The sequence below is a fragment of the Penicillium waksmanii genome (assembly GCF_028829765.1).
Source record: "Penicillium waksmanii strain IBT 27052 chromosome Unknown utg000010l:1.0-3698451.0:1.0-3701458.0, whole genome shotgun sequence".
Lineage (NCBI taxonomy): Eukaryota > Fungi > Ascomycota > Eurotiomycetes > Eurotiales > Aspergillaceae > Penicillium > Penicillium waksmanii.
In genome coordinates, this window is record NW_026643256.1 from 2,923,986 (window position 1) to 2,940,253 (window position 16,268).

At 47.6% G+C, this 16,268-nt stretch overlaps 6 protein-coding genes across 6 annotated transcripts; 3 read left to right on the top strand and 3 right to left on the bottom strand.

Moving 5' to 3' along the window:
• Positions 1-337: 337 nt before the first annotated feature.
• On the top strand, positions 338-2,353 carry bgt3 (uncharacterized protein; the record flags this gene model as incomplete). Its single annotated transcript, XM_057272261.1, has 2 exons — positions 338-2,130; positions 2,209-2,353. 2 exons carry the CDS (start codon positions 338-340, stop codon positions 2,351-2,353), a joined length of 1,938 nt encoding a protein of 645 aa, XP_057116449.1.
• A 1,395-nt stretch (positions 2,354-3,748) lies between these two features.
• On the bottom strand, positions 3,749-4,828 carry N7481_013043 (aromatic alcohol reductase; the record flags this gene model as incomplete). The annotated part of the gene is made up of 2 exons (XM_057272262.1): positions 3,749-4,693; positions 4,757-4,828. 2 exons carry the CDS (start codon positions 4,826-4,828, stop codon positions 3,749-3,751), a joined length of 1,017 nt encoding a protein of 338 aa, XP_057116450.1.
• Positions 4,829-5,633: 805 nt separating this feature from the next.
• Positions 5,634-7,409, bottom strand: N7481_013044 (uncharacterized protein; the record flags this gene model as incomplete). The annotated part of the gene is made up of 1 exon (XM_057272263.1): positions 5,634-7,409. One exon carries the CDS (start codon positions 7,407-7,409, stop codon positions 5,634-5,636), a length of 1,776 nt encoding a protein of 591 aa, XP_057116451.1.
• A 4,495-nt stretch (positions 7,410-11,904) lies between these two features.
• On the top strand, positions 11,905-13,884 carry N7481_013045 (uncharacterized protein; the record flags this gene model as incomplete). Its single annotated transcript, XM_057272264.1, has 1 exon — positions 11,905-13,884. One exon carries the CDS (start codon positions 11,905-11,907, stop codon positions 13,882-13,884), a length of 1,980 nt encoding a protein of 659 aa, XP_057116452.1.
• Positions 13,885-14,056: 172 nt separating this feature from the next.
• N7481_013046 (PLP-dependent cysteine synthase family protein) lies at positions 14,057-15,010 on the bottom strand (the record flags this gene model as incomplete). Its single annotated transcript, XM_057272265.1, has 3 exons — positions 14,057-14,475; positions 14,661-14,726; positions 14,782-15,010. The coding sequence occupies 3 exons, from the start codon at positions 15,008-15,010 to the stop codon at positions 14,057-14,059; spliced, it is 714 nt and encodes a 237-aa protein (XP_057116453.1).
• Positions 15,011-15,380: 370 nt separating this feature from the next.
• On the top strand, positions 15,381-16,164 carry N7481_013047 (O-methyltransferase; the record flags this gene model as incomplete). Its single annotated transcript, XM_057272266.1, has 2 exons — positions 15,381-15,900; positions 15,959-16,164. 2 exons carry the CDS (start codon positions 15,381-15,383, stop codon positions 16,162-16,164), a joined length of 726 nt encoding a protein of 241 aa, XP_057116454.1.
• Positions 16,165-16,268: the final 104 nt, after the last annotated feature.

Consider the following 16,268-nt stretch of genomic DNA (forward strand, 5'->3'; position numbering starts at 1 on the left):
CCCGTGCCCTCCTCCTCCTCCTCCTCTTCTTCCTCTTAGCCTCCTCCTCCGGTTCTTTTACATCTGACTCCCTTATTTTCTTCTCCTCCTCCCTTTTCCATCAATGAAACCGTCCTGAATTAATTTTTATCAACCTGACACATTTCACTGTGCCTTTGTGACCCCTCGACCCACCTACCCATTCCTCCACGCATCTCGGGAACCGTGGATCTGCGCTTGCGATGCCTACATTCTGATCCTTGACTCTCCTCCCTTTCTGCTTGGGTTTCCTCCATTCCTCTCTTCTCTCTTCTTCCTTCTCTTTCTTCTCTCCTCCAACTCACCACCACCAATATCCATGAACTCCGACATTCCCGCTCCGTCCCATCGCTACGCTCCAGACCGAAACAACTCAACCGTCACCCCAGGCGTCGATAATCTCGGCCCAGCTTCCGTCGGCGGCGGTATTAGCGGTATTGCTCTCGGCGTCGCGAACTCTCACGATCGTCTCAGCGGCATCGACGCTGTCCGTGCCATGGATCAAGATCACCACGATAACTTCACCGGCCCCGCCGAGCGAGGCTACCACACCACCGGCTCCGACAATCCTTACGTGCCACAGGGCTACACCAGCGCCGAGTCTCTTCACGCCGAGCGCTCCTATGGCTCAAATATGGCCCTAGGTGCAGCGGCCGCTCCACCAGGCGCGCAGACCCCCGGTCAATCTTCCATTCATCTCAGTGAGACCAGTGCCAATCGCCGCAGTACGGTTGATCAATATCCCGGTTCGTATGGAGCTGGCGGTATCGTGAGCGATGGTCCCTACCAGCGCCAGTCGCAATATAGCACTAATATGCCCGACATCAACCCCAATGACATTGCCGACGATGACGATGAATACGCGCCTCGGTCCCGAAATCGAGCTGCTCCTGCAGCTGGCGCGGCGGCTGGCGCGGCAGGCGGAGCTGCTGCTGGGGGCATGTTTGGATTTTTTGGCGCAAACAAGGGCGCCGCCGCTAGTACTGCCTATGACCCTGTCCCCGGTGGAGGTGGCGGGGGACTTGAAGCTGGCCACGGTGGTGGCTTCGGGGGTGGTGGCAGTAGCGGCGCTGCTGCGGAGAAAGCAGCAGCAGCTGAGGCATCTCAAGCGGCACGGAAGAAGCGCGGTTGGATAGCTGGCATTGTTCTCGGGCTAATTGTTGTCTGTGCGATTGTTGGTGGTGCCGTCGGTGGAACACTCGGGAGTAAACACTCGGATGGCTCTTCTTCCGACTCGAGTAACGAGTCTGCGTCGTCGGATTCTTCGAAAAACGGCGATTTGAATAAAGATTCGTCTGAGATCAAGGCACTCTTGGACAACGACAACTTGCACAAGGTCTTCCCCGGCATGGATTATACCCCTTGGGGCGTGCAATACCCGCTCTGCCTCAAGTACCCTCCTTCTCAGAATAACGTCACTCGCGACATGGCTGTTCTATCGCAACTCACCAATAACGTTCGACTTTATGGAACAGACTGTAATCAAACAGAGATGGTTCTGCACGCGATTGATCGACTTGAATTGACCGACATGAAAGTGTGGCTGGGTGTTTGGATTGACACGAACAAGACGACGACGAACCGCCAACTCGATCAGCTTTACAAAATTCTCGACGACACCAAGGATACCTCTATTTTCAACGGCGTGATTGTTGGTAACGAAGCTCTATACCGCGCTGGCCCAGACAAGCAATCGGCAGAGACGAACCTGCTCGGTTATATCAAGGATGTCCGCAGCGAGCTGAAAAAGCGCAGTATTGATTTCGATGTCGCGACCTCTGATCTTGGTGACAACTGGAACTCACAGCTTGTGTCTGCCGTAGATGCCGTCATGTCAAACGTCCACCCGTTCTTCGCAGGAGTCAACATTGATATTGCTGCTGCGTGGACGTGGGATTTCTGGCAGAGCCACGACGTATCTTTAACTAAGGGCACGACAAAGAAACAGATCATTTCGGAAGTGGGCTGGCCCAGTGGAGGCGGCAAGGACTGCGGTGAAAGCCCATCTTGTGACAGTGATACTCCTGGCTCCGTGGCTAGCATCGCCAACTTGAACCAATTCATGGAAGACTGGATCTGCCAGGCTCTGGAGAACGGCACCGACTACTTCTGGTATGTAACCATTCACGCATTACTCGGCAATTTTCCATGTTTGCGTTCACCTCGGAATATTACTAACAAGAGAAACAGGTTCGAGGCTTTCGACGAGCCATGGAAAATTCAGTATAACACCAAAGACGAAAACTGGGAAGATAAATGGGGTCTGATGGACTCCGGCCGTAAGATCAAGGATGGTCTGAAAATCCCGGACTGTGGTGGCAAGAAGGCTTCATGAGTGCGCCTTGTGTCTGCTCAGCTTCGGCCTGCCTTCTTTTCTTCTTTGTAACGATCATGAAAAGCACGTTCCGTGCATGCATATACGTCCCGCTCCGCTTCTACTGACGACTTTTGTTTGCCCCTGTATCCATGTCCTCGTTTCCCTCTCACCCTTCTCCTTCACATAATTACGCCCTCTCATCTATTCCTCATCAAATCCCTCCCATTGATCTGATCTGATCTGTTTTATTTTTACGCATGGCATTGATTATGATGCTTCTCTTTTCTCTTGTTCTACCTCCATGGCGTTTTTTTATCTCTTCTTTTTTTCCTTTTTCTTCCTTGTCCTAATTGCGTTGGACTTTCGGATGGAAATTTGTGGGGCTGTCAGGATATTTAAACGTTTAGTCCTCCCGATGTTGTGAGAAGGCTCTTTTTGCTTTGCGCTTTGTTTGTCTGGTTCTAAGGTTGTTCTGTAGATAGCGAAATTTAAAGAGCCTACCATGAGCCATCAGAGATTTACTTACTAGTACTAGTAGTATTTGATAGTAGCAATGTGTTAGCAGACTGCCCAGGTGTGGATTATGCTAAAGCCAACTCGAAGGGTCCACGGGTGCCCAGGTGCCCAAGTGCCCACCACTCTAGAGCGTTTCCCGGTGGGCTTCTAAGGTTCTCAGGCCGGTATGGGGAGTATGTCAAAGATGGATCAATTGCAAATATACCATGATATGCACCAAATTTTCGAGAGCTAGCCTTTCAAGAAAATGGAATATACCAACATGTGAGACTCACGTCAAGACTCAGAGCTATGTCCAGCCTTCAGTGCCCGACACGGCTGGTTTTAATCTACAATCCCAGGGCGAGTCACTGCCTCCACATTAATGTAGAGGTGAGGGAAACGGAGCGTAGTATACCAAGCCGGTAGATTGAAGTAAAATTCAATGATTCAAATTATCTACACGTCAAACCGTTGAAGAAACAAACTTTGGAAAAGATTTTCCATAAGCGGGGAACTGGCAGCCAAGCCCGAGCTACTTTAATGCTAGAAAAGCCAATAATTCGCTCGGGATAACATCAAGTGCCTGATCTTGGTCCCCGCGGCCACTTTAACTTATTTGCACAACAGATGGTCAGAATAGGCGATCGAACTGCTGGTGGGATTGGTGATATTTATCTTGGCTCAGGGTCTGTGGCGTCTTCTAGATTTCTCGTAGAGGGAAGTTAGGTCAAAAACAGTACATTAGATAATTTAGGTGAGTGAGATAAGCTTAGTTTTCAAAGTATTCAGGCAGGCTATTGAACCTTATGACACGGCAGTTGCATTACTCGAGAACGCTAAAGAGGAACACTTGCATTGCATTTCTGCAAAAGAAGACTTTTCTCCGAAGTCCTAGGCCAGTGTACATGCTGTGTTCTAGGCCGCCATGCGTTCGGTACGAAGCTCCAGCTCCTTGATCAACTTTATTCCAGCCTTAGTAGACTCATCCAGATTCTCCTCCGGCAATCCAAGCAGCTCATTCTGCACCCTGTACGAGAGATCACTAGAAGCATCCGGGTAAAAAGACCTCGCGTACAACAGCTTGGCAAAACCAGCCATGTTACCCTTTTTGACCTGTGCCAGACCATCCTCGTATCGCTTCTTGGTATCCTCGTGAGTAATCGTCCAGTCAGCGTCGGTAGTGCCGGTGACACGTTTGACGCTCTCAAAAATATCATTCTGGCTAACTGCAAAGCTCTTAATGTAAACACCCTTGTTGAGGAATGTCGACAGAGTAAGGCTCTTGTCGTTTTCTTCCTCGGGAAGCTCATTGAGGCTCAGAACCTTGGCCACGGCGCGTCCGACCTGCGATAACATCGAGGTCGAGACCTTGGTGTTGCCATCGTCGTAGAGTGTCAGGGAACGCTTATTAAGGTCGAACCCAAAGCGCGCATCCCCGCCGGCCAGGCTGTAGTCGTACCAGAACCCACAGCACACTGTGATCCACTGCATGCCGAGGCTCTCGATCTCGTCTCTGTTAGCCTTGGCCACGGGCCCCAACATTACGTCTTCGCCGAGTTTGATGTTATCAATGTCCGGACCATACCCGTTAGGCATGATGTAGCGAATACCAGCCTTAGCGGCCGCCTGGACGAGCTTGCTATGGGTGTCGCGAGGCGCGGTGGGGGACATTGTAATGATCAAAATTTGCTGGCCCTTGAGGGCGGTAACAATGGTGGCCTCGTCATCGTAGTCAACCGCGGCGACTAGGATGCCCTCGGGAAGTCTGTTGCCGCTGTCTTTGCGGGTAAGGGCCGTGACAGTGTGTCTCCCGTTTTTCAGCAGGGCTTTGGCAATATGCGACCCTATGGTACCTCCAGCCTAATGGTGTCGGTTAGTTTTGCTAAATAGGTGGGGTTCAAATTGTTGAGCGTGTTTACTTACGCCCACTATGGCCACTCTTTCTATGGCGTTTTTAAAGCCGACGGATGAACCTTTTTTGGTATGATCGGTCATGATGATTGGCTTGATTGTTAGGAATATATCGATTCCTGCTATTATGGTCGTTCGAGGCGTTCGAGGCGTTTAAGATTGATGAATCTGTGGTAATTATCTGGATGTCTGTGTCTAGAGACGGGAATGCCAGTCTATTTATACATGTCAGAGTCAACCTCGAGTACCGTAGCTACCTGAGATTCAATCCATCCCAGCCGCGTCATATCTGATCGTACTCGTAAGTCTCAGTCACAAGATCTCCATATTATGGAGCACATTGACCGTAGTTTGGCAATACTCCCAAATCTGATTCGCCCGGAGATAGTATTTTGAGGCCGAAGAGCTACAGCGGACGAATCCAGCTAAATTAAAGACGGAGATGGTGGAAGACTGTACCTAAGCCCGCGCTTCCGCCGCCGCGGCCCCCATATGGGGATCCACTAGCTATATCTGATTGGCTGGTGCGGCGGTATGCATTTAGATCCGCAACAGCCGCACATAAAGCCGCACAAGGTTACATGCTATTGATAATTCACCTACGGACCGGCGAATCTTGGAAACTAGAAAAGAAATTCACATAATCTCCATCGTATCTCGTGATGAAGGCGCCATCGATCTATACGCTCTCAATTCAAGAACCCTGGTGCAAAATGCCCGGGGCGACCAAGAACACGGTACTTGGAATATTTACTAGTACTAGGTCAATTGCATTAATAATGGTTTTCACGATGAGATACTAGTATGTACTAATATTTTAACTAATATCTTCGGATGTACGAAGCTAGTCTTCGTTGAACAAAACGCCACCCAGGTATGATCCGATAATTCACACATTTAATTGCAACTGTACGTCATAACCGAACATGGGTAGATATGGGTCGATGAAGAATTGATCCCAGTCTATCTCCCATTCCATATTCGGCACTGTGATGTTGGCTTCGGATACCGGTGGTGTTTGGAAGAATTCAAAGCTTGCCTCGACAGTTTCCAGTTGAGCAAGCTCCTTTCGCTTCTTTGCCGTATGAAGGCCAAGTAGGTGTCGCGCCATTGACAAAGCCTCACGTGTCAGTCTTGTATCGGCAGCCTTGACAAGCTTCTCCAAGCTCTTAAATGCAGCTCCAATGTGGGCGAAGGCTACCGGCGTGTCAATAGCTAATATAATGCATGTATACTGGAAAACGCTGCCAATGACGTTCCAGAACAGACGACCCTGGCTAGCTTGCTGCTCTGCTGCCTCCAGTGCGGAGCTACCAGCGTCAATGATGACCTTTATTATATCATCTGGTATGCGAATATTGAGCTGGAAAAGGCGTCGATAGAAGCAAAACCCAACCTCCGCCCTAGTGACAACTAAAAATGGATGGATAAATTTGAGCTTATCGAGCGCTTGGAGACGCTTGAACAGGTCCCCACTCGGAGTTGAAGGCGGCGATTCGAACTGGAACGGAGTATTAGGCGATGGAATTATTTGGATCAGTTGTACAAATTGATCGGCAATTGAGCCTGGTATCGAGGCAATAGGCTGGCAAGTCACGGCCCGAAACCCTACGGGCGACCGATCATACTCATAGGATAGCATGTTATGCCCCGCCCATGAGATCCAGAAAATTCTCCTCAGTCGGTCCGCATCGTGTCCATAGACAGCGGCGCCAGCGACTGACGCTAATTTCTTTATGTTATCTTCATCGTGTAGGCCTAGCGCTTCACAGAGATGCATTTGAGTGCATGAAGCGATCCAAGCATTGCAGGGCCTCGTAGTTGCCCGCAAATAAAGCACTCGCATTCCCCACGCAACGATGTGGTCAATTCCATGCAAACGCATAGAGGCCGGATCATCGAGGATGGTCTTGGCGTACCGCACGAGGTCAGATTCTCGCGGGCATCTATTAGGAGATAAGAATGACCCAAGAGCAGCTATGCCAGCGGCCACGGCGGCAAAAGCGACCATGTTACTACCCGAACGATGATAATAATTCTGGCATCTCTGAGCATAAATTCTTTGGTCGATCACATCGCCGACGGGTCCCAGTATCGAGAAGTACTGAGCCGAGAACAAGCCAAGGTCCTCCTCCGAGATAAGATTTCCCAGAAAGCTATGAGCACTGGATGCTTCTTCGGGACGAATGCCAAAGTTGTAAGCATAAGACCGCATCTTTGGAGGGCTATCCGAACCGAGAGCCACACCCAGAATGTACGGAAATGCCATGGCCGCTGATGCTCCAGAGTATCTAGACTTCTTCTCGTCGAATATGCCTGAGAACTCGCCCGCCACGATGGTTGGACTCCTCGTCGACGAGCCGTCACCTTCGCGGCGGCTTCTGTCCGTATGGTCCGTATGGGACCTGCTGCTCGGGCTGTGGTCTGTAGTGGCTCGAGTAGTCCGACAAATTTCATTTCCGAGATTAACGCGCTTAGCTGGAGGAATTGGTATGCTGCCGCCTGCAGCAGGGGCTGCAGCAGTGGTGGTATTGAGATCGTTGTACCTGCAGTTGTATCCGTAGGTGGTGCACATGCTACAAGGATACACGGTGTCGCATTTTCGCTTGCGCTGATGGCAAGGGATGCATGCTTTCATCGCACGCTTGCGCTTGGTTGTCGACATGACCAGGGTGACTTGAAGCTCACTACCGCGGGAAGAGAACCGTGATAGACTCGACCTTTTGATCGGTATTTCTGTTTGTTTGAGATATTAAGCTCAACGAGTCCACCAATACCCGTCCATTGCTTTCGTTTAACTCGAGGGCTTTTAAGATGAAGACGTGTCAGGCTTCCTTAGAATACATGCGGCCCCCACTCTGTTCTGCTTAGTCAAATAAACAGATTCTGGCAAAGTAATGGCGAGACAGAAGTGTTGGTGAAGTATACAATCAGAACTTCCACGATTGACAGAAGCTCGGAACCATGAAAGCGGTGATGATATGCGAGATGTCTTAAGATATGTATGACGGAGTAAGGCAGCAACGGAGGGCGGGGATTTCAGTGCCTGAGGCATGTAACTAGGCCTTAACAGCTAACGTAATTCCAAAGCGAGCTGGCCACCTACCCGAGCTGGCCACCCCAAAACACATAGTAAATGCGATAAATTACAACTTCATATCTTAACAACAACGTGTAACTTAAGTCGGGAATTAAACTTATTAAGTATGAATAGTATTTAAAAATCCTTGTCAGAGTATGAAAGAACTAGGACAATTAAAGGACGAGTTATGTATATTTTTCGCTTAAATGTCTAAATTACATGGTATTTTATGGTAATGTAATAAAATATTAAACTGAGTAGCTCAATACCTAGACATATTATATCCGATGTAGAGAAAAGCCTGTATCCTAAAAACTAGAGAAAAGTAAAAATTGGTGGCTGAAATACAGAGGGACAGAGAATGGCATTTACTATGTGTTTTGGGGGTGGCTAGCTCGGGTGGGTGGCCAGCTCGCTTTGGAATTACGTTAACGTAATTCCCGCTCGAGTGAGCCACCTCAAAACACGAAGTAAATTCCATTTTCTGTTCCTCTATATTTCAACCACCAATTATCAATGTTGTCTGGTTTTAAGTATATGTACTCTTATATACGCAAGTTATAATATCTCTTGATACTAAGATATTCAGTTCAATATTCTATTGCATTACCGTAAAATATAGAGTAATTTAGACATTTAAGCAATGAATATATATACCTCCACCTTTAATTATCTTATTGCTTTCATACTCTATATACTAGTTACATATACTATTCAGACTAAATAGGTTTAATTTCCTATTTAAATTACCCGTGGTTGTTGAGATATGAAGTTGTAATTTATTACATTTACTATGTGTTTTGGGGTGGCCCACACGGCCGGGTGGCTCACTCGGGCGGGAATTACGTTAATTAAATAACTAGCAATTCTGGATGAATCTTCAGAGTATTTTTAAAAAGCACGAATAAGCCATGTAAGATAATCTTCACTACCATGCTAGAGCAGGAAAAAACTGAAACTTATAGTATCTGAGAGAAAGAGACATTTGTTTGGCTTGAGAATGCTGTAACATCAGGTTGTAAATGTGTAACGTAATTCCCGGCCGTCTCGAACACCCAGCCGTCCCGAACACCCCAGACACCATACTAATTACGATATTTCAGATTATGATATTTCAACCCACAAGGATCTATATAAGTTAATGGGATATTCAAGTATTAAATATGTCATATTACGTATATTTATCAGGTCAAAAACTATTTTCAGGTTCTGTAATATTAATATATAAATATGCATCACCTTGTCGGCGTGTATTTCAGTAATATATGTAAATAACAATGTAATCTATTTATTGATGAATCCATACTAGTTAATGTATTACCAGTAACTATCCTACCAAAAATCAAGCAATATTGTATTCTTGTTGTTGATATATAGCGACCTGAAATATCGCGTTTACTATGGTGTTTAGGGGTGTTCGGGACGGCTGGGTGTTCGAGACGGCCGGGAATTACGTTAAATGGATATTCATGACTAAGCGATATCGATAGTTAACGTAATCCACGGCTCAACGGGTCACACGGTCAGTGGGTCAACCCTCCAAAATCGCGTCTCTCTCTATACACCACACCAATTCAACTACCAACCATGCCACCAAAACGCTCAGGGTCCAGTCAAAAATTGGCTAACCAGGAGGGCAGGATTCAATTAGCCCTTAATGATATAAGAAAGGGCCGAATCGAATCTCTACGCGCTGCAGCGAGGCTATACGATGTTCCGTTCTCTACACTCCAGCGCCGCGCGACCGGCGTAATCCCACGCGCTGATTCATACCACCAACGCTATAAATTAAGCGAATTAGAAGAGGATTCGCTGGTGCAATGGGTTCTCTCCCTAGATTCGCGTGGTGCGGCCCCTAGGCCTTCTACTATTCGAGAGATGGCCAATATCCTACTCGCTGCGCGTGGCGAATCGCCCCCGCCTACAGTGGGCGTGAATTGGGTTTCAACCTTCGTGAAACGCCGCGAGGAGCTCCAATCGCGCTATTCGAGACGCTACGATTACCAGCGTGCCCAAAATGAAGATCCTCAGTCGATTCGAGCGTGGTTTGAGAGTGTAAAGTGTGTGATAGAGGAGAATGGTATCCTTGCAGAGGATATCTACAACTTTGATGAGACTGGCTTCGCGATGGGCTTGATATCAGCACAAAAGGTAGTTACTCGCTCTGAGTACTATAGTCGGCGATCAATCTTACAGCCTGGTAATCGTGAATGGGTGACTGCGATTGAATCAATCTGCACTGATGGTTATTCGCTACCGCCCTGTGTGATATTTGCTGGTAAAGTTTATATCGCTGGCTGGTTTGAGTCAAATCTACCTTATGATTGGCGAATCGAGGTCTCTAATAACGGCTGGACTACGGATGAGATAGGCCTTCGCTGGCTAGTGAAGCACTTTATTCCACATACAAATACACGCAAACGAGGTCGATATCGGCTATTAATACTTGATGGCCACGGTAGCCATCTTACACCTCAATTTGACCGAGTCTGTGCTGAGAATGATATTATACCTATCTGTATGCCAGCGCATTCCTCGCATCTCCTACAGCCACTTGATGTTGGGTATTTTGCTCCGCTTAAGCGTGCGTACGGTCGCTTTGTGAGCGATCTTGCCCGATGTGGCTATAACCATATTGATAAGCTTGACTTTCTGGCAGACTACCCTCACGCGCGAGCTGAGGCCTTCAAGCCGCAGACTATCCAGGCTAGCTTCGCTGCAGCTGGTATTACCCCGTTTGAGCCAGAGCGTGTACTATCAAAGCTAAATATCTCACTCTCTACACCAACACCGCCAGGAAGCCGGCCAAGCAGCAGATCTAGCCAATTTACACCACAAACGCCTAAGACAGTAATTCAGCTCCAGAGACAGGCTAAATTACTCAAGGGTCTATTAAAACAGCGGTCTAATAGCCCTCCGTCACCCTCTAAGATCGCTGTAGACCAGATTATAAAGGGTGCCTATCTCTCGATGCACAACGCTGCATTACTAGCGCAGGAGAACGCTGATTTACGCCGCGCAAATGAGAAGAAACGCCAGAAACGTACACGGTCGAATCGGCAGATAGTACACGAAGGAGGCCTAACTATCGCAGAGGGCCTACAGCTAGCTCAGCAGCCAGAGCAGCTAGTCAAAGATAGCCCAGTGGGATCGCATGAGGCAGGCGAATCGGCGAATCAGACAGATTCAGCCTGCAAGAGGGCTCCGCCAAGGTGTAGTGGGTGTTGGGAGATAGGCCATAAGATTAACCGATGTACTAAGCGCTAATTTGAGATGAATTGATATCGTTTTGGCTGAATTTTTTGATTCAAAATTGCTGGTTGCTGAGGGGTGACCCACTGACCGTGTGACCCGTTGAGCCGTGGATTACGTTAGTTACCCAGTCGTTTTTTGACTTTCACGTTCGCATCACTACAACTAACTTCGCCATGCCTCCGAGGAAACGAGGCAGGCCAAATCCAGTCGAAGAGCCCGAAAAGAGGTTGGTTGACGAAGATCAAAGCGCACATAATCATTCGCTCCAACATGTAGAGGACCAAAGAGCCTTTCGCTGTCCCTTCTGTGCCAAGGAATTTCGACGAAAGGAGCATTTGCAGCGACATGAGAGACTTCGTAAGACCGTCTATCTGCTTCTATTTTAAGCAGGACTGATTTTCTCTAGATACCAAAGAAAAGCCCTTCCAATGCACGGTATGCTCAGCTGGATTTGCACGAAGGTACAGACTTCTTTTTTTTCTCTTCCCCGGATGTCAATCACAAGAATTGGCAACTGACGCTACTATAAAGAGATCTACTCGCTCGTCATATCCGCCTAGTCCATGAAAAAGGTTCTCCATCCCAAGATGAGCCTGAAGCTGGCTATACAGATATAGCCACTGGACACAATCCATCCCTTTCTGGTTCTACCCTTGGGGTTCTGAATAGTGTTTCCCTATCCGGATTCAGAACGCCACACCAGGAAACGCCAAAAAATGTGACAGCTGGTCCATCTTCTGAATACACACCCATTGGAAATGATTTTCTATCGTTCTCGCCCTCATCTTCTATTCAATTTAGTGCACCTCAGAGGACGTCTGCCATGCTACCTTTTGTAGCTCCAGACACGGCACTGGACATGTCATCAGCTCAGCAGTGCAATGGCTTTGGTGACTTTGATTTATTTATTGACAGCATAAATGGGTCCCATGGTAACGGTCTATCGTCCTTTTATGTCGATCAGCCTATTTTACCATCACCCCCAGCTCCACTCTTCCCTAGCGTTGGATCGCGACATGAACCGCATGACCTCGGTTCCAGTCATTCTGGGTCAAATACAATATTGCCATCCGAACCTCGGCTCTTTGATGAATTTACATCCACACTACCCACATTCGGATCTTCTCACACTACAAAGGGTAAAAAAGAACCTTGGAAAATCACTCAGCAAGACTGGGTCTCTATCTCGACTGAAGCTCAGGAATTCGCTTCAGTCATTCCTCAAGGCTTCATTCTTCCTTCACGACACACCATGACTCGATACATTAATACCTACTTTGCTGGCTTTCACCGTCATCTTCCCTTCATACATTTCCCGACATTTTCGGCTGTGCGATGCCCTGTTGAATTGATTCTAGCCATGGCTACCATCGGTGCGATATCAGCATTTGATAAAAGCAATGCTACTATGCTATTCCGAGCGTCCCTTGCCATATCCCAAGAGCGGCTTCATCGTCGCAAAAGGCAACGCCACGGTGTGATATTTCATTCTAATACAACACTTCCCAAAGTGCAGCGAACAAGCACAACTGAAAATACCCCTGATACTAACACGAATATTCACCTCGAGGCAACTTCATCAAAGGCACAAACTTCTCGGTTTGGCCTGCTTCCACTTGCGCAGGCTTTGCTTATATTGATGGCAATGGCAACCTGGGGAAATTCAGAGGATATATTCGATGAGGCAATAGGGATACAGAGCATTCTGGTCAATTATATGAGGACCGAGAAGCTCCTGGAGCCGCAAATCCTCTCAGGAGACTCAGAATGGGCCATGTGGATTCAAGAAGAGGGCTTCAGAAGAACTGTCGCAATTATTTTCTGCTTCTTCATATTTCATACAATTGTTTACGACGTCCCGCCTCCTATTCTCAACTCAGAGCTCAATATAAACTTGGCTTCGCGCGAGAAGGACTGGGAAGCAAAAACCGAAAATGAGTGGCGACAAGCCCGCAGCAAACATGAGGCTGAACCACATTTTCAATCGACTTTCACATTGCTGTTTTCATCGCGAAAAGAAATCGTTCGAAATCACAGTTCTTCATTAGGTGGTTACACTTTGATTCTGGCGCTGATTCAGCACATCTACTTCTTGCGAACGGTAGCAAATCGTAGGCCAGAGGGTGAACAAGGGCTTTCTCCGGCAAATATGACTGAGGTAGAAGGAGCATTGAAGAATTGGCAAACCGGATGGAATCAAGATCCAGAATCCTTTCTCGGGCCAGGGAGCCCGTTGGGCCCTATCTCTTTCAACTCAACTGCCTTGCTGCGCATGGCCTATATTCGACTCAATGTGGACCTTGGTCCGTGGCGCGCTCTGAACACCCATATTCCCCATGAAATCGCGACTTCCATATATCGAAGTCCACCCCTAGTCACGAACCGCAGACTCACCCGTGCAGTGCTTTACTCGGCCCATGCACTTAGCATTCCAGTCAAAATTGGGGTGAATATTGTGGCTCACAATCAAGCCTTTTCATGGTCGCTTCAACACTCACTATGTGCCCTTGAGTGTGCTTTTATCATTAGCAAGTGGCTGATTGCCATAAAACCCCATGTCTCTGAGGGGACCATTGACGAAGAGGAAGCCAGACTATACGCCTACATCGTGGATATGGTCACGGAAGCAGAGGCCGGAGGTGAGATCGAACCATCTTCCACTACTGATCTTTGCACTCGAGTCGTCAGAATTTGGGCAAGAATGTTGAGTGGAACAGCTCATTGGAACGTGGTACCTATGATTGGGAAGATTTTGGAGGCCTATGCCGGCATTTTAGAATCGCCTTCCGCATACAATCAATAGCCAGGGCTTTGTAGTTCCCCATATGGCTGATATAGATTCGGAGACTCCTGATTTCCAGATTCTTGAATGGTTGTTCTATGATATAGTACTACTAGTATTATGGACCATCGAGAACGGTGATTATTTACTAATACCATCCACTCTTATTTCGCTCAAGAATTATATCTAAATTTCAGGTTTCAAATAGAATGCAGTCTTCTATTTTTTCGGTGAACAGATCTCCTTGCAGGTATTTCAAGCCAGAATCGCATACGACGGTGGCTACGATATTACCAGGTCCGAGTTCTTTCGCCAGTTGAATCGCAGCTACTACATTCAACCCCGTGGAAGTACCAGCCAAAACCCCCTCTTCCTTCGCCACGCGCTGTGAAATGACACGTCCCTCGCTCTCGTCCACTGCACGGGCATCGTCATACAGGCTCTTGTCCAGTAGGGGCGGAATGAATCCAATACCAATCCCTTCGACCGAATGCGGACCCTCGTAGCCCTTCGTTATCATCGGTGCAGAAGCAGGCTCTAGCACAGTCACACGACAGTCGGCATAATGTGATTTCAGAATCCTGCATACCCCCATACCCATTCCTGCGCCTTCTACATGCCTTCAGGAATTTGCTCCAAGAGCTCCCGATCCAATCCTTCATAGCCAATAAGGACATATGAATTACTGAATTGGTCTGCGTAATAGCAGCCATACATCAGAGCTACCTCTTTGGCCTTGAGACGCATAGCAGGTATTTACTCGGGGGTGATCTTTCCACCTGGGCTGGGGACTATACCCACGGTCGCTCCGTTTGCCGCCATGGTTTTCAGTTTCTCCTCAGCAAATGCATTTGAAGATACTACTGTAAAGTTCGTATCCCTTTATTGCACAAACAAAAGCAAGCGAAGACCCAGTACTGCCACCAGTGGCTTCAACAACCGTCATTCCAGGTTTCAGGTCTCCTCGTCGTTCCGCTTCTTCGATGACAGCCCTCGCCATGCGCTCTTTGTAAGAACCAGTGGGATTTAAACCTTCGAGTTTGAGAAAAACACGGACGCAATCCTCTGGGACGACATTTTGCAGCTCGATGCAGGGTGTGTTCCCGATTGCTTCCAGAGCAACACGAACCGGTCGGTTGGTCGACATGATATTACTCCGCTTCGGTTGGTCTGGCTGACAACTCGACCAAGTCCCGGAGTTTTTGGTTCAAGTCTTAGTTTAAGGAATGGTGATAAAGCAATTAATTCACTAAACGGGTCTTAATGGAATTTTATCATGGTTCTACTTGTAGGTTCTAAACTCCTGTCTTCTCCAAGAGGGTGATATTAGTCATTTCTCCAAAATGCCAAGAAGTCTGACATCCCGTTTTCACCTAGGCGTTTCTCCACGGAGATCTCTTAAGTGAGCTTGAAGACCCCATCGACTCTCAGACCTTCTGGATCTGTCTTTTCTTTTCTTCTCCTCTACATCACAAAAAACTCACTTCGCAACTCCGAACTGTCTCGAAATTTTCACAATGTCCTCGCCATCTCCTATCAGCGCTGCCCCGCATATACTGCAACTCCTTTCAGAACTCCACCAAATTTCATTAGATCAAGAAGCTGGTATTTCGAAAAAAGGAAAAGTATTTTCATCGGATGTTCTGGGCGACCTCCAAGATAAGGGGATGAATAGCAATCCAAAGGATGACTTTGACCGCCTCATGCTTGATAAATTCATCGCTTTGGATGAGGATAAATGCCAGTTCACCTATCAACTGATCAATGCCATGGGTGCGACGAATATTGTCGAGGCAGGTACTAGTTTCGGCGTCAGCACAATCTATCTAGCTCTCGCTGTCGGCAAAACCAAAGCCGCCACCGGTAAATCTGGAGTTGTGATCGCAACCGAGAAGGAAACAGAAAAGGCGGCAATTGCTCGAAAGTACTGGGCACAATGCGGTCCGGAAGTTGAGAAAGAGATTGATTTGAGAGAGGGCGATTTACTTGAAACTCTCAAATCCGATTTACCCGATATCGATCTTCTTCTTCTCGACAGTAAGTCTGATTCTCATTCTGTTCCCCCTGATTCGCCTTGAATTAATATAACTTTTAGTCTGGTCCGCATTATCGCTTCCTACGCTGAAGACTGTTTTGCCCCGTCTTCGACCGGGGGCAGTCATTCTTACGGATAACACTATATCGGGAGCCAAGGGGTATGCAGACTTACTTGCTTACTTGCGAGCACCAGGAAATGGGTTCCAAAACATGACCCTCCCATTTACCAATGGCTTTGAAATGAGCGTTTATCGGCCACAGTGATCATACATATACAAAAATGGGCTTCTGCATGGTTTGATTTTTTTAAATGCAAAACAAGTGACCATGACGTTCCAAGGTTTTCCAAGGATTATACTATCCATGCT